This window comes from Acipenser ruthenus, chromosome 3, assembly GCF_902713425.1.
Source record: "Acipenser ruthenus chromosome 3, fAciRut3.2 maternal haplotype, whole genome shotgun sequence".
Taxonomy (NCBI): domain Eukaryota; kingdom Metazoa; phylum Chordata; class Actinopteri; order Acipenseriformes; family Acipenseridae; genus Acipenser; species Acipenser ruthenus.
Genome location: NC_081191.1, coordinates 68,094,623 through 68,122,417, shown reverse-complemented (window position 1 = coordinate 68,122,417; position 27,795 = coordinate 68,094,623). Strand labels below are relative to the sequence as shown.

General features: G+C 38.2%; 1 protein-coding gene across 1 annotated transcript in view; it reads left to right on the top strand.

The window, feature by feature from the left end:
* The window catches only part of LOC117435510 (laminin subunit alpha-1-like), a 74,427-nt gene extending 47,051 nt beyond the window's left edge, over positions 1-27,376 (top strand). The window contains exons 37-63 of the mRNA XM_034058760.3: positions 351-561; positions 4,214-4,330; positions 4,689-4,852; positions 5,261-5,399; positions 6,018-6,120; positions 6,433-6,549; positions 6,806-6,988; positions 7,260-7,414; positions 10,995-11,138; positions 11,979-12,112; positions 12,222-12,372; positions 12,470-12,594; positions 12,738-12,888; positions 14,817-14,961; positions 15,961-16,102; positions 16,862-16,976; positions 17,285-17,452; positions 17,929-18,080; positions 18,392-18,577; positions 18,700-18,889; positions 20,921-21,027; positions 22,154-22,343; positions 22,684-22,842; positions 23,284-23,437; positions 23,928-24,058; positions 25,014-25,236; positions 25,597-27,376. Of these exons, the coding sequence (XP_033914651.3) occupies positions 351-561; positions 4,214-4,330; positions 4,689-4,852; positions 5,261-5,399; positions 6,018-6,120; positions 6,433-6,549; positions 6,806-6,988; positions 7,260-7,414; positions 10,995-11,138; positions 11,979-12,112; positions 12,222-12,372; positions 12,470-12,594; positions 12,738-12,888; positions 14,817-14,961; positions 15,961-16,102; positions 16,862-16,976; positions 17,285-17,452; positions 17,929-18,080; positions 18,392-18,577; positions 18,700-18,889; positions 20,921-21,027; positions 22,154-22,343; positions 22,684-22,842; positions 23,284-23,437; positions 23,928-24,058; positions 25,014-25,236; positions 25,597-25,757 (4,117 nt within the window). The 3' untranslated portion in view covers positions 25,758-27,376. The remainder of the gene's footprint in view (positions 1-350; positions 562-4,213; positions 4,331-4,688; positions 4,853-5,260; positions 5,400-6,017; positions 6,121-6,432; positions 6,550-6,805; positions 6,989-7,259; positions 7,415-10,994; positions 11,139-11,978; positions 12,113-12,221; positions 12,373-12,469; positions 12,595-12,737; positions 12,889-14,816; positions 14,962-15,960; positions 16,103-16,861; positions 16,977-17,284; positions 17,453-17,928; positions 18,081-18,391; positions 18,578-18,699; positions 18,890-20,920; positions 21,028-22,153; positions 22,344-22,683; positions 22,843-23,283; positions 23,438-23,927; positions 24,059-25,013; positions 25,237-25,596) is intronic.
* Positions 27,377-27,795: the final 419 nt, after the last annotated feature.

The window sequence follows — 27,795 nt, the reverse complement described above, 5'->3', positions numbered from 1 at the left end:
ATGTTCAGTCATGAATAGGGAGGCAGCTTCCCATTTTGGATAAGGTCATGTGATCTGGCCATACTGAATCAGTTATCGGCTGCTGAGCTAGGACTGAATCCAGGATCTCTGGAATCGTTTAATACACTCAAACGTTTTCAAGCTGCCTCTAATGATTCATGCTTGTGTTTTCGTGTTAAGCCGAATACTTTACTACAATCTGTAGGGTCTGTGATACTGTATCTGTTTTAAAATTATGCTTTCAGAGCATTCGCTTTATTTAGCTCTTAATAATGAAATACAATTTTTAAAAAACATGTATTGCAGTGAAATATATGCTGTGAATGGTGCTATGTTTTTTTGTCTCTCAGAGCTGCCGAAGCCCTTCTCCTGCAGGTTCAGAGGGAGTTTCAGAAGCCGCAGAAAGACGTTATGGAGCTGAAGGAGAGAATAGTCACTATCCTCTCTGAACACAGCAGCAAGCTGCAAGATGCCCAAAACCTGGTGAATGAGTCTTTCACCAAGGCCAACGAAACAAACCATATTCTTCATGCCATGTCAAGCAATCTGGCAGTTTTTTATGTAAGATCTTGTTGTATTCCAAAGGGGGGAAAAAAATTGTGTTTCTATGTGTTGCTGCATAAACAATTATTTTAGCCAGCTTTCCATTTTTTATTTCTTCAAAATTAGTCCAGAATTGATAGATAAAGAGAAGGAGATGTGATACCCTTTATTGGACTAACTAAATAATAATTAATCACAAGCTTTCAAGACCTCCAAGGTCTCTTCTTCAGGTGAAAGTAGGAAAGATTGAAAAACGTTTTTTGAGTCCAGGAATTTTATAAATTTAAGTTCCCAATTTCTCCTGTCTCGTGTGTTTTTGAAATTGCCCTTTAAAACAAGAACCGTCAGATCATGCAGAGAATGGTTAGACATGTTGAAATGGTTGGCAATGGTTGGTAATTTTATTGTTGATGGTGTGTCTGTGTGGATTCATCCTTGTCCAGAGATGTTGTTGGTTTCTCCTATGTAGGTCCATTCCGAGCATTTGCTACATTTAATCATATAGGTTACATTTTTGGATCTTCAGGTAAATTATCCTTTTATCTCCAGTTTCCCTTGTGCTGTGAGGATGGTATTCTGCGTAGAGATATGGGGACAGGTTTTGCATCTGTTGGTATTGCAGGGTTTAGTTCCATTTTGTGCATTGTTTAGGTCAGTTGGTAGTTTGCTCCAGATGATAAGCTGGGACAGGTTAGGTGGTTATCTTAGGATAGGAGAGGTGTTTCCAAGAAAATACTGGAGAGAGTGAAATCTTCAGCTAAAACTGGGTGTAATTCTCGGATGACTTTGCAGAGAGGTCGTAGGGATGGATTGTACGTAACAGCTAAGGGTACACTGTTAGACACAGGTTTGTATTCCAACAATTCTTCTCTTGGTATCTTGGTGGCATGTTCCATTTCTCTGTCAATCTGTTTTGGAGAATATCATTGTTGGACGAGAGGCATCACGAAGTCTGCAAAGATGTTTGTTTCTGTCAATAGTTTCAGATCAGTTCCGGTGGTAACAAACAGCTTGACTGTAAATGACAGATTTATTTTTATGATGTGAATGGAAACTAGAGAGGTAGGTATTTTTGGCTATCAGTGGGTTTTCTGCAGATGGATGAAGTGATACTGCCGGTTATTGTCGTGTCTAAGAATGGTATGATTTCTTTTGAATAATTCATTGTCAGTGCAGTGGTGGGATGGTAATTATTGAGAGCATGGTGGGATTGGTGTAATGAGACCTCACTTTCTGTCCAGATAATAAAGCTGTCATCTATGTATCTTAAGTAAAATTGCGGCTGTTAGGGATGTTGCTCTAGAAATTATTTTTCCAGAGTGGCCATGAAGAGATTAGCGTATTGTGGTGCCATTTTGGTCCCCATGGCTGTTCCATGATCTATTTGTTAAAGGTGAAATAGTTGTGCGTAAGAGTAAATTCAGTTAATTTGCCAGTGATGTGAGGGGGAACTTTAAGATCGTTGGCATCTTTTTCTAAGAATTTTAGAGGCCGATATACTATCGTGATGAGGGATGTTAGTATACAAGACCTTTATATCCATATGACTAGTATAGGATTGTGGGGTGGTTGGCCAAATTCCTTAAGTTTTTTTAGGAAGAGTGTAGTGTCCTGGATGAAACTATCTGTTTTTGTCACCAATGGCTTAAGTAAGGATTCTATAAATTCAGAGATTCCTTCTGTGAGTCTTCCTATGCCAGACACAATGGGTCGTCCAGGGGGGCTCCCGAGTGGCGCATCCAGTAAAGGCGCTCCTCGCAGGATGTGCCCTATAGCCTGGAGATCGCTGGTTCGAATCCAGGCTATGTCACAGCTGACCGTGACCGAGAGTTCCTAGGGGGCGGCGCACAATTGGCTGAGCGCTGCCTGGGTAGGGAGGGCTTAGGTCGGCAGGGGAATCCACGGCTCACCGCGCATCAGCGACCCCTGTGGCCGATAGGGCGCTTGTGGCTCTGCAGCGGAGCCGCCAGATCTGTGTTGTCCTCCGGCACTATAGGTAGCATTGCTGTGGATCTGCAGTGCGAAAAATGACGGCTTGGAAGGAGCACGTTTCGGAGGACGCGTGTTTCAGCCTCCGTTTCCTGAGTCGGCGGGGGGGTTGCGAGCGGTGAGCCGGGGATACAGATAATAATTGGGCATGCTAAATTGGGGTGAAAACCGGGGTAAAAATAATTGGCGACGACTAAATTAAAAAAAAAAAAAAAATTACAATGGGTCGTCCAGGAGTACCGGGTTTGTGGATTTTGGGAAATAAATAAAAAGTACCTGCCCTAGTTTTTTCAGGTATGACATTTTGCAAAGTATATTGAATGTCATCTGGCACTGATTTTATGATGGTATTTAGTTTTTAAATATATTCTTTAGTAGGATCTTCTAAAAGTTATTTATAATAGAGTACATCAGAGAGTTAACAGTCTGCTTCAGCAATGTAATCTGTGGTGTTGAGTACAACTACAGCACCTCCCTTATCTGCTTGTTTAATTACTATATCTTAGTTATTCTTTAATGATAATATAGCATTTTTTCAATATTAGAGATGTTATTAGGGATATCTAGTTGTTTTGGATGATCTTGAGAACTTACTTTCTGATTGAAGGTGGTGATGTAAGCTTCTAGGGTGGTGTTACGTCCACGTGGTGGTGTCCAGTCAGAGGTTTTAGTGTTGTTACTTCTGTTGTACGGAATTTGTACAACAATGTTGTTGTCGGGTTGATAAAAAAAAACTCTGAGGCATCTGAAAAATGCTTCTAAGTCTCAACAGAATTTTATTTTGTCCAGGTTTTGTGACGGGCAAAATGTCAAACCTTTCGATAGAACTGAAGTTTTTGCTTGAGTTAAATTGTGTTTCGAAATGTTTACGACGGACAGCTGGTTAATAGCAGTGTCTGTTGTTGGTTAATAGCAGTGTCTCTTGTTGGTTAATAGCAGTGTCTCTTGTTGGTTTGGATTTCTTTAATTTATCCAGTTTTTTTAATTTTCTGTTGCATGGCTGCCTGTAGATGTTTCTTGTATATTTTCTTAGATTTGGTATAGAAGTCTGCTGGTTTTTGTTTCTAGTTTAATATACAGTGTTTCAATCTGGTTCTTTACAGAGTTTTTCTTTGCCTATATTAGGTGGATTAGATGGTTCTTTAGTTTCTCTGAAGTCTTTCTACAGAAATGTTCTGCATACATATATTTGAATGTAGTGCTCAAAGGATTGCCTAACCATTCTCTGCATGATCTGACGGTTCTTATTTTAAAGGGCAATTTCAAAAACACACAAGACAGGAGAACTTCGGAATTTAAATTTATAAAATTCCTGGACTCAAAAAACAAAGGACTCAATAGGGATGCTGGTTTTCTACCTCATTACAATTTACAATTCATTATAATATATACTATGTATGTATGTATGTATGTATGTATGTATGTATGTATGTATGTATGTATGTATGTGTATATATATATATATATATATATATATATATATATATATATATATATATATATATGTATTTATTATTTGTGTATGTATATATATTCGTGTATGTATGTTTAACAAACTTAAACAACTGAGAGATTACTGTATACATTCTGAACAAACTGAATATCCCTGTTTTGGATAAAATGCTCTCCTGAACACTTTTTTGTCTATAGTGGTGAATGTTGTGTGTTCTTTTGGCTACAGGATAAGAAACAGAATGTCAGTAGCAACCACTTCTTGACAACTGAGATGATTGAAGAAGCACAAGCAACGATGACTGAGGGCTTGAATATTGCGACCGATGTTGTTAATGCAACTTCTGTAAGTGTTTGTTATGATCCTTATTCAGTTTGAAAATGCAATACATGTATATATGAAATCTAAGTGGGCTCTACGTTTTGTTTTTTGCTGTGCTTTTAAATGGTTGGTTTAAAATGATATTTTAAGGTGCATTGCTGTATGTTTAATGGTACATTTAGAATCCTTCAGTTTGTGAAATACACAATGTACAGGATGAACCAATAGTTGTTGGGATCGTTACTTTTCAACCTACTGTATTAAACACAGTAGGCTTTCTTCATAAAACATAACTTTAACTCACACAATTTCAATTGAGATTCAAAGTTAACACTTGCAGTTGTATATGTCAAATCTAATTTTCCTTTGCCTCCAAACACAGCAGCTAGAGGGGCACAAAGATGAGCTGGCCCTTTGGAACCCTAAGCTGAGAAAACAAGTAGATAACCTTGTGATGCAGATGACAAAGAGAAGCGTGCTGGACCTGGTGTACAAGGCAGAGGACCATGCTGCTGGACTGAAGAAACTGGCAGACTCACTTCACAAGTAAGTACTAGCATGTTGCATGTGCTGGAAAAAGAGAACTTTTAGTAAATGCATTATGTTCATGTAAGTTATTCATTGACAGCATGCCAGCCAGATCTACTGTATTTGGAGATTTGTGTCCCGACGTTTTCAGTCACATCCATGTGCTATTATCATAATTGCTGTTGCATGCTCTTGTGAGCTACGTTTTCTGTTTCACTCACATGATAAAACACATGTGGGCCAGGATATCAACCTACAGATGTGTTTTCTGTTCTGTGTAAGAATAAAGCCTGCTGGTGTGGGTCAAATATGTTAAGACAGTATGAAGAGCAAGTGCAAAGTCTCAGTTTGCCATGCTTGCCAGGTTGTAGTGATATTTCATTTCTGATTGTTTTTACTGACTCGATTGTGTATTTTGTTCTTCAGTGTGCTTTCAGGTGTAAGGAATGTTTCGTTCAATGCAACAAATGCTGCCCAAGCCAACTCTAATATCAAAATCAACATTGAAAAAGCAGAGCGTTTGGCAGAACAAGCAAACAGCACTGTAGCTGCTGCCTGGAGTTTGGTAAATATATATTCAGTCTGTATATCTTTTTTTTTTTTTTTATTATTTAGCAGACGCCTTTATCTAAGGCGACTTGCAGAGACTAGGGTGTGTGAACTATGCATCAGGTGCAGAGTCACTTACAATTACATTTCACCCGAAAGACAGAGCACAAGGAGGTTAAATGACTTGCTCAGGGTCACACAATGAGTCAGTGGCTGAGGTGGGATTTGAACCCGGTTTCTTTAACCACTGGACCACACAGCCACCTCCTATTGGTGTGTCTTTTTTTAGTCACCTAGATTTGAGGTTTGGTCCTTTTGGGTAAGGGATTTAGGTATTTAAGGTTCAGATGGCATTTTACTGAAACTTTTAATTGTAATTTGTTGGTAACTTGGCACACATGCTGTGAATATCGGAGACAGTGACCTGTATTTCACAGTATTAACACTTGTTTGGTTGTGGAAGGCTCTTGGGATCCAGTGTTTTTGATTAAACTAAATCATGGAAGTTATTTATGGTGTGCTAATATGCATGTCTTGGATGTTGTTCATGGCAATCTGTCTTTTTTTTTTTACGATGTTCTGTATTTATAGCCTTTGCTGGGTATGTATGTTGCTGACAATGTTCTTGTTTTAGGCCCTGTTTGCTGACCACTCTTTGAAAGATGCTGGAGCAAAATCTCTGCAGCAAAGCTCCAGGCTTCTATCTGAGGCCGCTGATCTGAACAATAAGACAAATGGTGAGTGTGTCTGTCTATTGAACCACTGCTTTTTAAATCTGTTCTCGTTTATACTCCCTGGCTCATTGGTTATTCATTTGATTCTTTTTGTTTCATGTGTTGTATTTGTTTGTTACCTGTGGGTTTGGATTTATGTTTAGATTTACATTCGTGGTCATTTTTACTTGATTGCCTAAGTCATTTGTCAGGTAGCAGATAACAAAGATCCTTGATTGAATAACAGTCATCTACCTGACAGCAGTAGGTGTAAAGTGTTAAACTGTGAAAAATATCCATTACATATGTAGTGTGTGTCTTGTTTGCACATTGCAGGTCTCATAAGTGATTTAAATGGACTGAAGGAGCAGGTGGACAAGATTCGATACAATGCCCAAAATATAAGCAAACAGCTCAGTGAACCACTGCAGCTACTGAGCTCCATTCCCAACAGTGAGTGTGGTTTCCTTTTTTCTTTCAGTTCTGAATTGTAATCAGATGACCTTTTGTGGGATTCCACTGTGTTGCACTTAAACCTCTTTTGTGTATTGTTTATTTTACCACTGAAATCTAGCAGATATGTAACACACAGTGTAAATTAAAATGAAACCAGCTGCTTGTGTGAAGCGGCTATCTGAAGTAGGACCTGACAAGATGCTGCAGTGTGATAAGTGTGTGTGCGTGCGTTTTGTTTGTTTCGATATTATAGATGTCAGTGTGAAAGTCTTGGAAGCAAAGGAGCATGCTATGGGAGCAAATGTCTCGGCTGTTGCAGCTCTCCAACACCTTGAAGATTTCAGCCAGAAACTAGAGGAATCCTCTTCAGCAATGATCAGAGCCAATGAAACTGTGAAGCGAACAAATGAACTTTTCAGTGATTCTGCAAAGACTGGTGAGGGAACTGCTTCAAGTGTTTGTTTTTTTTTACCTTCAACGTGTCTCTACCCCCCACTTCTCCGTCTAGGCTAATAACTATAAACAGAAACAAGGTGACACATTTCAAGTGCACTGTCCTAAAATAAAAAAGAATAAGCATCCATGATGTCCCTGATAAGGACTAGGTGACTGTAAAGTGAGGTGCCTTCCTAAATGCAGGAGGGGGAGGGGGGGGGGGGGTAGAATATGACTGATAACAAATGTGCATCATTCGTCCTTCTTATCAGCTAATGCAGCAGAGAAAAAGGTTCAAGAAGTGGAAACGCAAACCAACCTGCTCTTTGAACGGCTGAAACCGCTGAAAATGCTGGAAGATACCCTGAGCAGGAACTTGTCTGAGATTAAGGAACTGATAGACCAGGCACGAAAACAAGCAGCTTCAGTAAGTATTTGACTGTCAACCTGGTAGACAGACTGTGTGTGCTTCTAAATCGCGCATTTAGTATTATTTATTTCTTGGCAGATGCCCTTATCCAGAGCGACCTTACAATTGTTACAAAATCAGAGTACAAAGTATCACATTACAAAATATCACATTGTAAAGTATCACATTTCAGAATATCACATTACAGAATTTACTATTAAAGGGATTTTTTTTATACTATCTACATTTTTGGGATATTTATTTTCTTACAGTACCTGTTCAATGCCCTATTATTAGTGGGGCTTGCGAAGCAAGAGTCCCCACTTTAAATCTTCGACATACTTCTTCTTATTCTTTGGCACGCTACTCCTCTTACACCGTTTAAGCAAGAAACGCCGTTCAAACTTTAAAACGTGTAGACCGGTCTGGAATAGTGTGCTTGTGTACAACTTTTTGATATCTTTTATACTTTTTAAACTATTAAGCTTTTTGTCCTTCTTTTATCCATCATCATTCACCTTAATGGCACTTTTTTCAACATTCTAAAGCTCCCCATTGTTCAAAAACTCCCAGACTTCCAACATTCTATTTACTGTAAACGATGTAACTTTTGACACAAATCAGCTACTTTGACCACTTTCCCAACAAGTAAGACAAAACGTTAGAGCATATGGAATCTCCCTCTACTTCTCTGCTATTCAAATCAATTCAAAACAGAAATAACTTTTACCAATCAAGAGATACAGCTGTTTTAGTAACTGCATCAACTAAATTTTCTCTAACTTTTTATAAACAACTGAAATTTTGACCACTTTCCCAACAAGCTAGACAAATACTTAGAGCAAACGATATCTTCCTCTACTTCTCAGCTATTCAAATATTTAATCAAAACAGGAATGGCGTCTACCAATCAATAGGTACAACTGTTTTAGTAACCGCATCAACTTCTTTCAGTAGGCTACTTCCCACTGTTGAATTAACTGCCATAGAACTTTGAGAAATTTCAAATTATAGCACATTCTAAGCATGAGACAATTAGTAAACAATGTTAACACAACACGACACAAATCAGCTACTTTGACCACTTTCCCAATAAAGCAAGCCCCACAACTTTACTTGTAAAGTTACCATCTAGTTCTCTATTGTTTCTGCTCAGATCATTATTTACCATGATTTCTAACTATTAAAGAAAAAAAACATCTGGATGAAAGCTGAATTTCAGAAGTGAGGTAGTTTTAGAAATGGCCATTAGGGTCGTGCAACTGTAACTTTTTACTTTTGTCTGCAATGTGTTTGTAATGGATGATCTAAATGCTAAACAGTTTTAATGAATACAACTGCATGCCCCTATTAACAATTTTTCAAACCACCTCACTTTAGAAATTCAGCTTTCAGAAATTTTTTGAAATAGAAAATGTAAATATTGGTCTAAGCAGAAACAGTACACAATTTATGTAACATGCACTGTAGAGTATTAGCCAGGTAATAATAATAATCTTTATTTTATATAGCGCATAATAATACATAATCATAAATAATCACATTCTTTGAATCCTTAATTATCTGTTGAAGAGCATTCCATAACTTAGGTGCATAGCAACAGAAAGCCTATCTCCCATAGACCGGAGCCTGGTTTTGGGGACTCTTAAGAGCCCAGCATCAGCAGATCGCAAGTTTCGCACAGGAGTATATTCAATTATCATATCGGAGATGTAACTTGGTGTCAAACCATTCAAGGCCTTATATGTTAAGAGTAATATGTTAAAATCAATCCTGAACTTAACCGGTAGCCAATGCAGGGATGCCAAAACAGGTGTTATATGTTCAAATTATTTAGATCTAGTTAGGACTCGAGCAACCGGGTTCTGAACATACTGTAGCCTATTGAGAGCATGTTTTGAGGCACCAGCAAGCAAGACATTTCAGTAATCAAGTCGAGAGGAGACAAAGGCATGCACAAGATAACACCGAGATTTCTCATTTCAGAACTCACTCTGATTTCAAGCCTGTCAATAACCAAGCTGAAGCTCTCCACATTACTCAACTGACACGAAGAACCAAGCAGCATAACATCTGTCTTATTGCAATTTAGCTGCAAGAAATTCTGTTGCATCCATAATTTAATTTCCACCAAACAGAGTGAAAGTACAGAAACAGCTATTGTGGTGTCAGGTTTAGTTTGAAAATAAATCTGAGTGTCATCGGCATAAGAGTGAAAACTAACTCCATGGCGACAAATTATCTGGCCAAGTGGTAGCATATAGATATTAAATAACAAAGGCCCCAGAATAGAGCCCTGTGGGACACGTGTGGAAACTGGACTGGAACTGGACGAATAACCCCCCATCGAAATTGCTTCCAGTCCGACAAATAAGATTTAAGCCAGCACAACACAGTGCCGGAGATACCAACAGATGTCTCCAGACAGCTAATAAGACTATCATGGTTGACTGAGTCAAATGCAGCACTAAGGTCCAAGAGTACCAAGATGGATAATGCTCCAGAATCTGCAGCCATGAACAGATCATTTACCACCTTTACAAGAGCTGTTTCTGTACTATGTAGAGATCTAAATCCTGACTGAAGAGGGTCATAAAGATTATGTTGCACTAGGTGATTACATAATTGATTAGCCGCTGTGCATTCCAATATTTTTGCCAGAAACGACAGATTAGATTTAGGCCTATAATTACGTAACATTTCCGGGTTTTTTCAACAATGGTGTGACTGCTGCACATTTAAATGCTGACGGGACTGCACCAGTGCTCAGAGACACATTAACGATCCTGGCCACCACAAAACTGCCGGCTGGAAAATTAGAAATAATAAGAGATGTAACAGGATCCAGAGAGCTGGTTGTAGGATTCATTTTAGCAACCATTTTAGTCAGGCTTGATGGAGTAACCTCAACGAAGTCTGAGAAAAGAGGCCCAGTAAACTCTTTTGTAACAGGTGACAACACACCAGTCATAGACACCTAGGATTGCCAGAGCCATCCTTAATAAGACTGGGAAAAAAATAACAACCACTACCAACAGTAAGGTAGAAATGAACTTAAATGCTAAACACTTAAATTAATTAAAAGCTGGGAGAGATACAGATCTAACAGTAATATCCAATCGATGAACAATAGCCAGTCCACCACCACAACCCGACAAACGAGCCTTATCTAAAAAACCATAGCCAGAAGCGATTGCCTGGTTTAACCAGAACCAATCATTCTGTTGCTGCCAAGTTTCAGTTAAGCATAGAATATCAAGATTCTGGTCTATGATAAATTCATTCAATAGCAAAGCCTTATTTGCCATGGAGCGAGTATTAAATAATGCTACTTTGGTGGACCCGGTTAACCTTAGTGGGCGGTTATGTATTAAATCACTAGTTGCTTTTGGCATACTACGTAGGTAAGAAGTTTAACATTGTGAAAATGTAGTTGGCATAAACAATCCTGGTTCATCTTTGTATTCTGTGGCATCTTCTGTATGCATATCCTACAAAGACATTGGGTCCTATAGATTTAGTAACATGGTGCATCAGGTGCAGAGTTGTTTTATTTTTTCTTCACACATTTATAAAGCCTTTTTTTTGTACATTTCAGATTAAAGTGGCAGTGGCTGCTGAACAAGACTGCGTACGTGCCTACAAACCAGACATCTCCTCCAGCAACTACAACACTCTGACGCTGATAGTGAAAACATCGGAGTCTGACAACCTGCTCTTCTACTTGGGCAGCAGCACTAATGTAAGCTCGACAACAACTAATAAAGCACATGGCTATAAAACGCAAAGCAGCAACAAAATGATAGGTGCTGGCCCATGAGGTTTATCCCATCCTTGAAATGAACTGATTGATTGTGTGTGTGTGTGTGTGTGTGTGTGAGTGTGAATGTTTCGCGCATACCATTTATTATATTCTTACACACACAAATAAAACTAACTTTACTGTATTTCTCGTGTATTCAACGTATGCCAATAAGGGACCATAGCAATGCTGTGGCATGTTATGTGGTAATAATTGAACTCCAGAGTCAAACATTATTTGAACAAGGGAGTCACATTTATTAGTGAGTAACACACAACAGCAATATCATTATCATTAGTATACTTTTTAAAAGTGATTTGTTTATTTACCTTTGTCTCAAATAATTATTGTAGTCAACTTGAGAGAAGGGCTTGGGTGTCAACAAGAACCGTGTAATCAGAAAGCAGTGGATTTCGAACAGGTGTCATTAGTGCCATCCCTCAGCTGAGCTTTCCGTTATAGAGTAGGCCACCATAGAAAACAGTGGAAGAGCAGTGTCTGGTTGTTGCATAATACAGTATACACACTGTGCTATAAAAAACATTTTGTTTCTCTTAGCCATTCAGATGGTCATGTTATACTTTTGTTTCTCTTGCCCATACAGTTTCTTAGACAAATATATTGTTATACAATTCAAGGCTGGGTCCATAACATATTGAACTGCATTTACTGTATATTGAAATAACACAAGTCTATCAAACAAAATAAGGCAACTCTGAGCTGAATACATTGATTGCATTTGTGTACAATTTGAACTGATTTTTGTGTTCCTTTTAACAGGTTGATTTTATGGCTCTGGAAATGCGACGTGGAAAAGTGTCTTTTCTCTGGGATGTAGGCTCTGGATTTGCAAAGTTGGAGTACCCTGACATTCAGATTAACAATGACAAGTGGCACAGGATTCATGCAACCAGGTGAAGTGCACAGTTGCACATTGCAGATAAGAGATATTAAATTGGCATAAAAAAAAAAAATTCTGATTCCTGATCGCCTTGTTCTGATATCCTTCTTTCTAAATCCCAGGTTCGGAAAGACTGGTTCTCTTACTGTTCAGGAATTGAAATCTTCACAGACCCCCACTGTAAAGACAGCAACCTCCCCCGGCACATCGACTGTGCTAGATGTGAATAAATCCACTCTTGTCTTTGTGGGGGGTCTTGGTGGTCAAATTAAGGTGAGCGGTTGCCGCCTTTTTTTTTTCTTTTCTTGATTTTTTCATGATACTAGATTCACTGTGATTGTTCATTTATTGAATGCTTTTAAACTGACAGAAATCTTCGGCTGTGAAAATGACCCACTTCAAAGGCTGTATGGGAGGGGCTTCGCTCAACGGGAATAATATTGGGCTGTGGAATTACGCAGAGAGAGAAGGCAAATGTAGGGGCTGCTTCATGAGGTAAGACAATCATCTCATTTGCAGCCACGTGTATTGCATATTGTTAGCAAAGCTTCTCAATCGTCACATTATGTTATGTTTTGATGTGCCAAACAGTTTGTTTCTAATAGGAATATTTTTTTTGTTTGTTTGTTTTTCCTCAGTCCCCAGGATGAAGACACTTCCTTCCATTTTGATGGCAGTGGGTATTCCGTTGTTGAAAAGGCTCTTCGCTCAACAGTCACACAAATAGTGATGCTTTTCAAAACCTTCTCTCCAAATGGATTGCTGCTTTACCTCGCTTCTAATGGAACGGTATGTCAGCAAACCTAGTTCTTTTTTGACCGTGCAGTTGATATTTTAGTTTTTGACTGTTAATAATAGACTGAAAAAAGTTGGAGTGGCTTGCCTTTTAGGGCAAATCAGTTTTGAGCTAACATTGTGTATCATCCTATGGAAAAAATAATTACATTTTTGTAATCTGGGATTTCTGTTTTTTTGGTGGTTTGTTTTTTAAATCTCAATCTGGGGATACAGTGCCTTGCGAAAGTATTCGGCCCCCTTGAACTTTGCGACCTTTTGCCACATTTCAGGCTTCAAACATAAAGATATGAAACTGTAATTTTTTGTGAAGAATCAACAACAAGTGGGACACAATCATGAAGTGGAACGAAATTTATTGGATATTTCAAACTTTTTTAACAAATAAAAAACTGAAAAATTGGGCGTTCAAAATTATTCAGCCCCTTTACTTTCAGTGCAGCAAACTCTCTCCAGAAGTTCAGTGAGGATCTCTGAATGATCCAATGTTGACCTAAATGACTAATGATGATAAATAGAATCCACCTGTGTGTAATCAAGTCTCCGTATAAATGCACCTGCACTGTGATAGTCTCAGAGGTCCGTTTAAAGCGCAGAGAGCATCATGAAGAACAAGGAACACACCAGGCAGGTCCGAGATACTGTTGTGGAGAAGTTTAAAGCCGGATTTGGATACAAAAAGATTTCCCAAGCTTTAAACATCCCAAGGAGCACTGTGCAAGCGATAATATTGAAATGGAAGGAGTATCAGACCACTGCAAATCTACCAAGACCTGGCCGTCCCTCTAAACTTTCAGCTCATACAAGGAGAAGACTGATCAGAGATGCAGCCAAGAGGCCCATGATCACGCTGGATGAACTGCAGAGATCTACAGCTGAGGTGGGAGACTCTGTCCATAGGACAACAATCAGTCGTATACTGCACAAATCTGGCCTTTATGGAAGAGTGGCAAGAAGAAAGCCATTTCTTAAAGATATCCATAAAAAGTGTCGTTTACAGTTTGCCACAAGCCACCTGGGAGACACACCAAACATGTGGAAGAAGGTGCTCTGGTCAGATGAAACCAAAATCGAACTTTTTGGCAACAATGCAAAATGTTATGTTTGGCGTAAAAGCAACACAGCTCATCACCCTGAACACACCATCCCCACTGTCAAACATGGTGGTGGCAGCATCATGGTTTGGGCCTGCTTTTCTTCAGCAGGGACAGGGAAGATGGTTAAAATTGATGGGAAGATGGATGGAGCCAAATACAGGACCATTCTGGAAGAAAACCTGATGGAGTCTGCAAAAGACCTGAGACTGGGACGGAGATTTGTCTTCCAACAAGACAATGATCCAAAACATAAAGCAAAATCTACAATGGAATGGTTCACAAATAAACATATCCAGGTGTTAGAATGGCCAAGTCAAAGTCCAGACCTGAATCCAATCGAGAATCTGTGGAAAGAACTGAAAACTGCTGTTCACAAATGCTCTCCATCCAACCTCACTGAGCTCGAGCTGTTTTGCAAGGAGGAATGGGCAAAAATTTCAGTCTCTCGATGTGCAAAACTGATAGAGACATACCCCAAGCGACTTACAGCTGTAATCGCAGCAAAAGGTGGCGCTACAAAGTATTAACTTAAGGGGGCTGAATAATTTTGCACGCCCAATTTTTCAGTTTTTTATTTGTTAAAAAAGTTTGAAATATCCAATAAATTTCGTTCCACTTCATGATTGTGTCCCACTTGTTGTTGATTCTTCACAAAAAATTACAGTTTCATATCTTTATGTTTGAAGCCTGAAATGTGGCAAAAGGTCGCAAAGTTCAAGGGGGCCGAATACTTTCGCAAGGCACTGTATCAAATGCCATACCTTTTAACTTCACACGTAGCATAATGTAGATTTGTGATGCTTAATTGAACTTCTTGTGTTGCAGAGAGATTTCACATCTATCGAGCTGGTGGATGGCAAAGTCAGGCTGACCTTTGAGCTAGGATCAGGACCACTCAGCCTCATCACAGATAAGACATACAACAGTGGAAACTGGTATAAAATTGCTTTCCACCGTACCAAACAGAAAGGTAAGACTTTAGTATCAATACTATTAGATTATAACTGATCTTAAAAAAGAAAGATTTTAAAGTCTTAAGAAAGCACGCAAATGATACACTTGAGTTGGAATCTATTCAGTTGATATTTCCAATGTGCCTTAATGACCTGAAGGGAAAATTTGTTTTAAATCATAAAATTATTTATTTTATGTAAAACTGCATACATATGTTGGAACAGCGTAACAAAGTTGGATGACGGTATGGGGCTAAATTACTTTCAGATTTTGTGAATGAACTCCAAATGCTGAAATATGCTTACTTAAGTAATAAAATCAAGTGAGTCTTTCAGTTGTTGAGCAGGGGAAACAAAAAGATAAACTACACCAGGGTTGCCAGATTTCCAGTGTTTTTGTAGCCTAAAAACTATCCCAAAACTAGACTGTAAAACCGTGGACCTGGCAACTCTGAACTACACACACAAACAAATGCACTATTACTACTTTTACATTTTTTTTATTGAGGAATAATAGGAGTGAAAATATTCAGGTAAAAACTAGAGCAATTTAATTGAAAATGTAAGTTATTTATGTATGTTGGCAAAGATTCATTATTCCCCATTTGGGATGACTATCCCCAACAATAATGAGTCTTTGCCAGCATACACATATTTACTATATAATATACCTATAATTATGGTGAGGACTAAATTGGTATGGGAATACCTTTAAACTAGGGTATCCCATATCTAGCAGATGGAGTTACTTTTGCACGAGTTTTGGCTTTTGAGTTGACTGAACTATTGAATGATCATATCTTAGGTACTTGCTGGATATGAAGAAGCTATGCATGGATATGAGTTGATAGTCTGACAATTAGGTTATAATGAGTTCCTGACATCTGATATTGAAATGCCTTGTTTTAAGAATTACAGTGTATTAGAAAAAAAGAAAAAAAGAAGTAATGCTGACAACAATGTGAATAGGCCTGTGTGAATTGGGGGAAAATAAAATGTGTACCTGCTTCTTACAGGTTACTTGGCTGTGATGGATGCATATATTCCTACAAATAGAGAAACTAAAGAGGGCACTACCTCTGGTTCTGCCTCAGATCTCAATCGTTCAGACAAGGACCCCATTTACATTGGTGGGCTGCCTCGCTCAAGACCCGTCAGGTACGAGTTACTTTCAAATTAATTTTGTATTCTTTACCTTCCCTGTGCATCTTGGATACCAGAATACTGTAGAACCTATCATCTTCAATCCTGTACGATATAATACCCTCTATAAACCGATAGACCTCTGGCACATGCTATTTACATATGCTGCTACCAGCTGAAAGGTACAGGTGGAAACTGGGCAATGCACATTTAGTTATGGGTCTACAACAGTAAGTTCAGTAGCATATTTTTTTTTTTAAATGATGGTGTGTTTGAATTTAAATGCTGTCACTTAGTGCAAAACAAACTGCCCAGTTTAACCATGTTCAATAAAAGAAAATAAGAAAGCCAGGGATTCATATAATTACTGTACCATATGTGTGTTTATTTTTAACTGTTGAATATATTACTTTGCCATGGACTGAGAAAGTACAGTAAGATCTGTTTTTGGATTGCTGTTTTGTAAATTGCCAAATACTGTGTTACAGTGCTTTGTTTTGTAATCATTTTCACTGATTTTCTTTGTATTGTAAACATGCAGTACCATACTTTGGTGTTTTGGATACACTGATGTACCTGAAATTGTTCATTTATAATAGCCTAGATGTTACTAAAGCAACAGCAATGTGGTATAAAGACCTTCTGAGATACTATGTCTTCATATATCTGATGGACCCCTGGAACCAGTTACATCGGAATATGACAGGTTCTACGGTGCATGTCTGTTACCATTTCAGAATTGTTTATTTTTACAAATACACTTTTATCTTGCAGGAGACAGCTTGTGACCAGATCTTACGTGGGCTGCATCAAAAATCTGGAGATTGCCCGCTCTAACTTTGACTTGCTGAAGGAGTCCTATGGGGTCAAGAAGGGCTGCGTATTGGAGGTGAGAAACTCTAATGATACGTTGGAGAATGGCAACTGTAACTGTTTTTTTATAAAACAGTAATTGTCCTTCTTGAAGTTGAACAGTAGATATGTATTTGATCATGCTGTTATCAATTTATTGCGAATCATGAGTTTGCCAAGCTGGATTTAGTCAATTTTATGAAGCACCAGAGTCCTGACAAAATACCGATTCTTCAGGCTTCAAAACAAGGTGGGGCGGGGGCAGGGGGGTATACTACTTCCACATAAAAAAATATACTTTATATCGCTTCCATGTAGACAACAGTTCTTGCTTTTCCTGTCCAGCCAATTCGCAGTGTGACAATCTTGAATGAGGGATTCCTCGAACTTCACCCCATGTCTCTGGCACCTGAATCAGAACTTATGGCAACCTTCTCCACAAAGAACGACACCGGCATTATCCTGGCGGGAATCAGCAAAGGAGGAAAGCGCAGACGAAGGCAGACACACCTGGTGAGCTTCTTCAGCCACAGTTAACCATTCCTAACCAACTGTTGTGGAAGTCTTATGTTGCTTAAATGCCAAGATAATAATCTTCAGCATCTTTAATTAAGAACATGCATTGAAGATAAGAAAGTAGAAACATTTGTTCTTTTAAGACCTTGTTACTTAGCTAAGCATTTAACCGGAACCTTGGAAGATCCCTGGTAGCTCACATTACCCTGATTTTATAAAGGTCTTAGGCCTAAATACAATTTGCACCATTTTTTTTTATGAAATGAAAAACAAACCATTAATGTTCCACATCTAGTAACCAAAAACGCAAAACATCAATCTGAGGAGTTGAACCAATAAAGTGTTTTCCAGATTTGGAACATTAACAGTTGTATTTTCCTTTGTCAAAAAATGGTGCAAATTGTATTTTGGTGTACAGACCTTGATACATTTGGCCTATTGTATTTTTAAAAAAAGTGTTTGTATCTGCACAGCCCTTCTTTGCAGTTATGCTTATCAATGGCCAAGTGGAAGTCCACATAAATACAGGAGAGAAAGGCCACACTAGAAAAGCTGTGGTCAAATCTCCTGCTGGAACCTACAGTGATGGAGAGGACCATTCTGTCATCCTGCATCGCAGCAAGAGGTACGGAGACGGCTTGAGAGAAATGCTCTAGTTAGTTTGCTTGGAAATAACCTTAGACAAAAGGCTGATTTGTTAGTCTACAAAACCAATTAAATAACTACAAATTAGAGTACATGTGAATAGTATTTGAAATAAATAATCTTATATATGGAGATGTAAGGCAACATAAGGGCTACAGACTTGTATATAGTATTATATATTTAAATAGGATTTTCTTGATTTCATAGCTCAGTAGATGCAACAAATGCACGTCTAAATGCAGTTCCACGTTGCATTTGCCTTCTTTTCTGTGAACTCTGTTGCTTTCCTAGGTTGTTGACTGTGCAGGTGGATGAGGGAAGCCTGACTGAGATGAGACTTGCTCCGTCAGCAGAGAGCAGCCCTCTCAATGTCTCCAGCTTCTACATTGGAGGTGTTCCACCCGGCGATGGCGCTGACATGCTCAAGACGGGCAAATCCTTCTACGGCTGTATCAGGAACATGGGCTACAACATGGAGTAAGTATACGGCAGCCATCCCATGCATGTCCTCTTTTCGGTTAGTTGGTTAAATGAGCTTTGGATATTTCTTAGCACAAGTGGCTTCATTAATTTTTTTCCTTGGTGTTTTTCACCACCAGGCTCCTGGACCTCACCACTGCAGTGAGCTATCATAACGTGGACATGGACAGCTGCCTGCTGGCGGAGAGGCCCAAGCCAGTTATCCAGCCGGAGGAGGGTGATCTAGAGTCTGAGCTCCAGCCGTCTCCCACTCCAGCCAGGCCTGTCTCCACTATAGAACAGAGCTCCAAAACCCAGGGCCCAGCCAAGGTTGGCACCACTATATGTTTCAGTGTCCACGTTATTCTCCCGCTATGTATAAAGACTGAGAGCTAAAATGTGTAGAGAGATGGAACATATTTTTATTTCACTTGTGACAGTTATTTTGTCGTACATTTTTTACAGCACCAGTCCTGACAACAGATGTACATTTAATATTTTAGAAAATGTATAGTATTGTTTGTTTTCCTGTCTTCAGCTTTGCATTGCACATACAGACGTGCTCAAATTTGTTGGTACCCCTCCACAAAAAACGAAGAATGCACAATATTCTCTGAAATAACTTGAAACTGACAAAAGTAATTGGCATCCACCATTGTTTATTCCATATTTAATAGAAATCAGACTTTGCTTTTGATTTTTTATTCAACATAATATTGTAAATAAGAAAACAAATGAAAATGGCATGGACAAAAATGATGGGACCGCTAACCTAATATTTTGTTGCACAACCTTTAGAGGCAATCACTGCAATCAAATGTTTTCTGTAGCTCTCAATGAGACTTCTGCACCTGTTAACAGGTAGTTTGGCCCACTCTTCCTGAGCAAACTGCTCCAGCTGTCTCAGGTTTGATGGGTGCCTTCTCCAGACTGCAAGTTTCAGCTCTTTCCATAGATGTTCGATAGGATTCAGATCAGGACTCATAGAAGGCCACTTCAGAATAGTCCAATGTTTTGTTCTTATCCATTCTTGGGTGCTTTTAGCTGTGTGTTTTGGGTCATTATCCTGTTGGAGGACCCATGACCTGCGACTGAGACAGAGCTTTCGGACACTGGGCAGTATGTTTCACTCCAGAATGCCTTGATAGTCTTGAGATTTCATTGTGCCCTGCACAGATTCAAGGCACCCTGTGCCAGGCGCAGCAAAGCAGCCCCAAAACATAACCAAGCCTCCTCCATGTTTCACTGTAGGTATGGTGTTCTTTTCTTTGAAAGCTTCATTTTTTCGTCTGTGAACATAGAGCTGATGTGACTTGCCAAAAAGCTCCAGTTTTGACTCATCTGTCCAAAGGACATTCTCCCAGAAGGATTGTGGCTTGTCAGTATGCATTTTAGCAAATTCTAGTCTGGCTTTTTTATGTTTTTCTGTCAAAAGTGGAATCCTCCTGGGTCTTCTTCCATGGAGCCCACTTTCGCTCAAAAAGCGACAGATGGTGCGATCAGAAACTGACGTACCATCACCTTGGAGTTCAGCTTGTATCTCTTTGGCAGTTATCCTTGGTTCTTTTTCTACCATTCGCACTATCCTTCTGTTCAATCTGGGGTCGATTTTCCTCTTGCGGCTGCACCCAGGGAGGTTGGCTACAGTTCCATGGACCTTAAACTTCTTAATAATATTTCCAACTGTTGTCACAAGAACATCAAGCTGCTTGGAGATGGTCTTGTAGCCTTTACCTTTACCATGCTTGTCTATTATTTTCTTTCTGATCTCCTCAGACAACTCTTTCCTTTGCTTTCTCTGGTCCATGTTCAGTGTGGTGCACACAATGATACCAAACAGCACAGTGACTACTTTTCTCCATTTAAATGGGCTGAATGACTGATTACAAGATTGGAGACATGTGTGATACTAATTAAAGAAACTAATTAGTTTGAAATATCACTATAATCCAATTATGTATTATCTTTTCTAAGGGGTACCAACAAATGTGTCCAGGCCATTTTAGAATATCTTTGTAGAATAAGCAATTATTCAACTCTTTTCACAGCTTCTTTGCTTTATTCTATGACATACCAAAGGCATGCAAGTATACATGATAAAATAGCTTTTAATTTCATCACTTTTCAGGAGGAATGAAGCATTATTTCAATGAGCTGTAAGGGTACCAACAAATTTGAGCACGTCTGTATATGGAACACTTTCAACACATAATAATCATTTTTTTAATAATGCCTTTTTGACCTTTTAAACCAATATTATTGGATCACATTGTATGTACAGGAAAACATGAATGAGTCTATTTTAATGATCTAACAATATTTTCCTCCTTTGATTTCTGTGTACTTTTTGCATGACCACAGTGTGTAGAAGAAGAGATTCCAGCAATAGTCCCCAATGCCCACCAGTTTGGCCTGACCAAAACTAGTCACATGGTTCTGTCTTTTGATGAGAGCACAGTAAGAAAAAAGTGAGTATACCATTATACCAGACCATGGAGTTGTACTTGTTTTTGTTTTATAGGTAACATCAACCCTAAAGTGTTAAAGAACCCCCTACAGAAACACGTTACCTTTGCTGTATTCTGTGTCGTCCATAACAAAACAATATATTTTTCAGCATGCTCCCTATGTTTGTGATATTTTTATTCACACATCATAGGTAAAGCAACTAGGGATTTTTACATTTACATTTTTAATCAAGAGTGTTTGCCAGGGGAAATACGTTTTCAGTGTATCCAGACTATCACAGGAGAGTCTGGTCTCAATATACTACACTCCTTACTAGAGAAATCATATTTTTGCTGGCAAACGCTCCCAAGTAGATGTCATATGATGTGTTTTTAATTATTTCACTAAAGGTCAATGTGTTTCAAAGTATAAGACAATACAGACAACACGAGACACAGCAAAGGTAACGTAATGCGTTTCTTGTAAACACTGCAGGCTGTTCTGTTACACTTTAAGTCAAAGCCGGATGCTTAGTTCTAGCCGTTACTGTCATTGAGGTTGGCTGAAAGGCCATTCTGGATTATTCTGTAATGTTCTAGAAATGCTTTGTATTTATGAAAGCTAAGACGTGGAAAGCCCTGACTGGTCATATTCTCTGTTGCATAAGAAAGCTGAATGTCAGCCTGGTCTGATCAATGATGTTTACTCTGTTTTGAAGCTTATATATACATATGCAGTGTGGAGTAGTGGTTAGGGCTCTGAACTCTTGACCGGAGGGTTGTGGGTTCAATCCCAGGTGGGGGACACTGCTGCTGTACCATTGAGCAAGGTACTTTACCTAGATTGCTCCAGTAAAAAAACAACTATATAAATGGGTAATTGTATGTAAACATAATGTGAAATCTTGTAACAATTGTAAGTCATCCTGGATAAGGGCATCTGCTAATAAATAAATAATAATGTGTTTGCATACCATACGCCTTGATAGTCGAAAGATTTTTGCATACAGTTAAAAAAAAGCTGTGCATTTGATAAAAAGGTTTATATAATGGCTTCTAAATTCTATGTGCACCAAAGGGGCTTAGAATGTGTGTGTATTTCCCTCATTCTAATTTACCTTCCACCACCCCCACACTTTTTTTCTAGGTTTTCCATCCAGTTAACCTTCCGAACCTTTGCATCAGATGGCCTGGTTTACTTCATGGCCCACCAAAACCAGGTTGATTATGCAGCTCTGCAGTTGATGGAGGGGCACCTGTATTTCATCTATGACCTTGGCAAGGGTTCAGCGAGAGTGACACTCCCACATGTAGTTAATGATGGCCAGTGGCACACAGTAAGTACCTGCACCGCAAACTTTCAAATCAGCTGGGCAGCTTCTTTCCCACAATAAACTTCTGATGTAGTAATCGTGTTGGTGATGGAGAAAATAACCAGAAAAGCTGAATGCAGAAAGAAGGGTTTAACTAGGACCTTCTTTTGTAGTTATTCTTCTTTAAAGATGGATATTCAGTGACACCTGTAAGGGTGGGTTTTCAGACAGAGATGGCAGGGATTGCTGTATTAATTCCCAAAAGCTATAGATAGCTCTACTTGCTCCCTGTTTTTTAAACATTATTCCACTGATGATCGATCTTCCTCTCCAGCTCACTAACCTAATTTACTGTTATTCCCAGGTGAAAACAGATTTTGCTAAGAAGAAAGCTACAATCACTGTTGATGGGAAGGAGTCATCTCCTGTCGAGGCTGTGGGAGAGGGAAACACCTTGGATGTGGAAGGAAAACTTTACCTGGGAGGTCTCCCTCTGGACTTCACTGCCAAGAATATTGGAAATGTAGGTGTTTCTCTACATGGCATAGAGTGCAAGGACATATGTGATGCTCTTTAACCATAGTAGCAATTCATCCAGCAAAAATAAAATGACTTTTAAATTGGGAGCTAGCTGGAGTGGTTTTAAGGACCAACATTGATTTATTAGAAGAAAAAATGAATACAACATATATATATATATATATATATATATATAAAATTATGTATATGTAATTGATACAACATATGCAATATTAGTTAACATATGCAGTATATTTTGGGGTAAAACTAATCGAAAGTAAAATCAAGTAAACAAACAAAACGTCTTTTATTGCTTTTTCCATTGGTGCAAATTGCACTTAGAGACCTTAATAAATTTGGCTCACGTAACTAATTACTTTCCATTCCAGCATTTTCTTAGCACTTACAGAGAGTAATTCTGTCTTTCTGTCATTAACACGTTCAGGTGACACACAGTGTTCCTGCCTGCATCAACAATGTAATGTTGAATAACAAGCCACTGGACAGAGACAATCCCATCTCTGTATATGCAGTAAACAGGTGTTACGAGACGGCTCAAAAGGGAACACACTTTGATGGAACTGGATTTGCAGCTTTAGGTAAGTATTAACATTTCAGTTTATTTCTCCAATGTGGTTCAATTTATTAACGCTAGAGCCGACACTGATTAATCATAATAGTTTGGCACAGTTTTGTAAGGTTTTATTCTACAATGTAGTTAATCCTACTGTCAGAGACCAGGATTACTTCTGTAGATAGTTTATACTATGTATAAGAGTACGTTTAAACATTGCAATACAAGTCAAGTATCTGCCTTTGAATGCAACCATGTAACACATTTAATTGTGTCTGCCACCATTTTGAGAAAAATGTGTAACAAATGTCAATGTACACATTGTTTTTACTTTGCTTTCAGACAAGTCACTTAAACTAAACGATAAGCTGCCAATACAAAATATCAAGAAATCAACACATGACCACAGAATCATCTAGACAAATGAGCAACATTGTATTATACTGTATACTGTTATGTACTGTGTGCATAAAAAAATAAAAAAGCAAAAAAATATTTTTTATTTTTTTCTGCAGCAAAAGGCTACAAAGTCAGGTCAGACTTGATTATCTCATTTGAGTTCCGTACGCCACTGCAGAATGGAGTACTGCTGGGAATAAGCAGTGCCAAGGTGGATGCAGTAGGACTGGAACTCGTCAGTGGCAAGGTCAGTATTGGACATGTTGGGTAGAATACTGAAAACGTACACACGTAATCACTGCGTACAGACTCTTAGTAGCTTAATGCTTTATTAATTATGAATATGTTTGAGTTTTTAAGCTGTTAAACATGTTTACTTGCATTGCTTATGCATAACAAGTTTAGTTTTACAAAAGGACAACAACCAAGAATTTAATTACTCCAAGACCAAAAAATGTGAACTGCTCTAAGAGCTAAGACCACGAAATGTCTGACAATATTGCTGAGAAGATGTATCATCTTTTTGAATAAGTTATATCCAGGGCAGGGCAGCATGATGGCTAAGGCTGTATTTTTTTTCATGGTTATCACAGATTTCACAATTTCCGTGAAATGTACCTATTGCTGTGCAATATAGTTCCCTGTGACAATTCACAATTCTGAACGAATAGTGTAGATATTTCACTGATGGTGAATATAGATTATCTTTAAAAGGTGGACATGACAAACAAAATATTCTACAATTTAGCAATCAGTTTAGCATTTATATATATAGGAACATATGTTGTATAATAACTCTAGAGAAACTTATCAATGTTGAATGTGACAACGCTATTTGTTTCTGCTTTAATACATATTATTTTGAATCATGAAATATCTTAAAATTTTTACACCATGAAATAAGCCAGTTTTTTACAAAGAAGAAAATACAGCCCTAATGATGGGCTTTTGAAACTGTTGCCCTCTGTTGGCTATTTAAACCTTTGGGACTAGAGATGTTCTGAGTGCACTGTAAAGGAGGTAGCCAAAAGCATTTTGCTAGTGCTTTGGACACTGATAAAGACATTACTCAAAGCATTTGGCTAATTGGCTTTGTTTCCTAACATTACTGCACACTAAAGGAGCACTCAAACTTTCTCTGCCTTCAAAGGCATGACATTAAGCATGATCTAGATATTTATCAAACTATGCTGCCGTTGCAGATTTTATTTCATGTGAACAATGGGGCAGGAAGAATAACCACTACCTACAGTCCAAGTGACTCCAGCAGCCTCTGTGATGGGAAGTGGCACAAACTCCAGGCTAACAAAAGCAAGCATTGGTTCAGTCTAACCATCGATGGACAAACAGTTCGGGCAAACAACCCCTATCCCCAGTCTACATCTGCTGAGACCAACAACCCAATCTATGTGGGAGGTTTTCCTGGTATGTATGACTTTCCATCTGTTACTGGGTTAAAATTTAAACATTATGGACACAAATGTGCTGGTTTTGCATGTGTGCAGATGATGGCTTTGACTTTTCAGTATGCATTTGTTTTACTTTGAAATGGGTACGGCTCACAGCACAGCCTTTGTTTATTATTCCTGCGGCATGACTTGGCGTCATTCAGGAAATTCAAAAAGCTTTTTTGTAGTTTATGTAGCAAAGTAACTACACTCACAGAAGAATCTCTGTTTTGTTTTGTTTTGACCAAGATGCTTTTCTGAACTGATTCTGTCCACCTGTTTCAAATACTTAAATGAATACATAAATATGCCTGTTTTTCTTATTGACCCATTACAGCCAATGTGAAGCAGAACTGCCTAACTATCAAGACTCCATTCCAGGGCTGCATGAGGAGCCTCAGGCTCGTCAAAGGACAGCACAGCGAGGCCTACGACTTCAGCGGAGCTTTTGAACTGCGTGGGGTTTTCCCCAACTCCTGCCCAGGTGCTCAGCACTAACAGTACTGGAGGGAGTTACAAATCCAGAGCCATGACAGGCTCGACTCAGGCCTTGTTTTTAACAAAAAAACAAGTTAAGACTTTTTATGTTTCACTAAAGTATTTTAAACAAAAACCTCCACTAAAACTACTTCATGGCATAAAGTTATACATTTTAATACAACACTATTTTCATAGATGGAATATTTTTAATGTAGTACAATAAATGCCAGTAAAGTACAATAAATTAGTTGTTGTGTTTTCTTTAAAAGTGGCATTACTGAAGACAAACTTTAAGTTGCATCTTCGGCATATTTCACAATTTTGCATTGTATTAAATTTAAAGATGACTGTTCCCTAATTTAATACCGTGTGCCATTATATAAGACTCCTGAAAAATCACTAAATCTCAAGTCCTCATGTCTTTTACTATTTCAGAACTATGCATCACTATGAAATTCAGTGTTAAGTAACCTATGGAAACAAAGGTCCTTTTGTTACCCATGGATGTTGTTAATGCCTTTTTAAAAAGTGCTATACTAGTTTTGGACGATTCACAGATAAATTATTCCTGGGGTTAGTATAATGTTACTTCTGCCAATACAACTAACTGTGGAACGCTAGAGCCACATAATTTATGCAACTTTACTGATAAGGCATAAATTAGGACCAGTCAGCTGGAGTACGTTTAAAAATGCTTAAAGCACATGTAAGTTTAGACCAAGGGTTGCGAAACTATGGCATGCATGCCAAGAGTGGCATGCAAGGCTGCTAGCTCTGGCACAACATTCAAAACAAGCTTAAAACAAGTTTAAAATACTTTTATTATTATTTAATTATTTAGCAGACGCCTTTATCCAAAGCGACTTACAGAAAATTAACCAAATATAAAAATAAATAAATTACAGCCAATAAAAATGCAAACACATATATACAATATATACAAAAGAAATATAAAGGGAAAAAAAACAAAGAGATATATAAATAGGAATTTACAAATAATGATTGAATAAGTCAGTTTTGAGAAGACGGCAGAAAACAGTAAGACTGGAACAGTCCTGAGGGGTACGGTGTCCATATTAGGACATGGTCATTTCTCACTTCTCAGCGTCAGTTATCAGGAATTTCTTTGTCAGGGATCATTTAGTTTGGCGATCAGTCGTCATTTCTCAATCGTTTTTTCTGTCAGCCCTCATGTGTTTTTTATGTCAGCTATTATTTGTAACAGGTATCATTTGTATTTTGTGTCACTCAAATTTCGAGTCATGGAAAACCCCAATCAATGAAATTCTCTGTCAACCATCAGACAGCATTTTTACTGGGACTTAATGTAACAGCCAATCACATTTCTAAGTTTGCATATCCTATGAATATATCTCTTTGTATTTTTTCCCTGTATTTATATTTCTTTTGTATATATCACGGACCATGCCTACCAAAAACACAACCTTTTTGTACCACATCACGTGTGACGTTTCAAAAGGGAAACAGTTCTCGGCCTGTATGTTTGGCCTACAGGTTTGTGAGATTAATCTGGAGGGCGACTTACTTGAATATAGCATGAGATTGAGAAGCAAGCAATGAGTCAGGTTGAAGTCAGATGCGGTACCTGTCAGTGCACGTCAAATGTTTTTTTTTAATTTTTTTTATATAAATATATCATTGAGGTTTTATAGGAAACCACCATGAACACACACAGAGGTGTGTGTGTATATATATATATATATATATATATATATATATATATATATATATATATATATATACCTGTATTAGCCCAAATATAAGGCAAGGTTTTTTTTTTTAATGAAAATAAGATTTGAAAAATACAACTCGCCTTGTCAAGTCAAGGCTGTTGTAGTACAGCATACAGTAATGAAAATGTAAAATTAATATTTTTTCTATTGATAAAATCTATACAGAAATGTACTGGTGTGTTTGACCTGCAAGATGCAATTTAATACATTGTTTTATTTTAAATGATAAGCAGGATGGAAAATACAAAGCTCTGTACTTAAAAGGAGCTTTGATGGAAGAACACAGAACACACGAACAACCT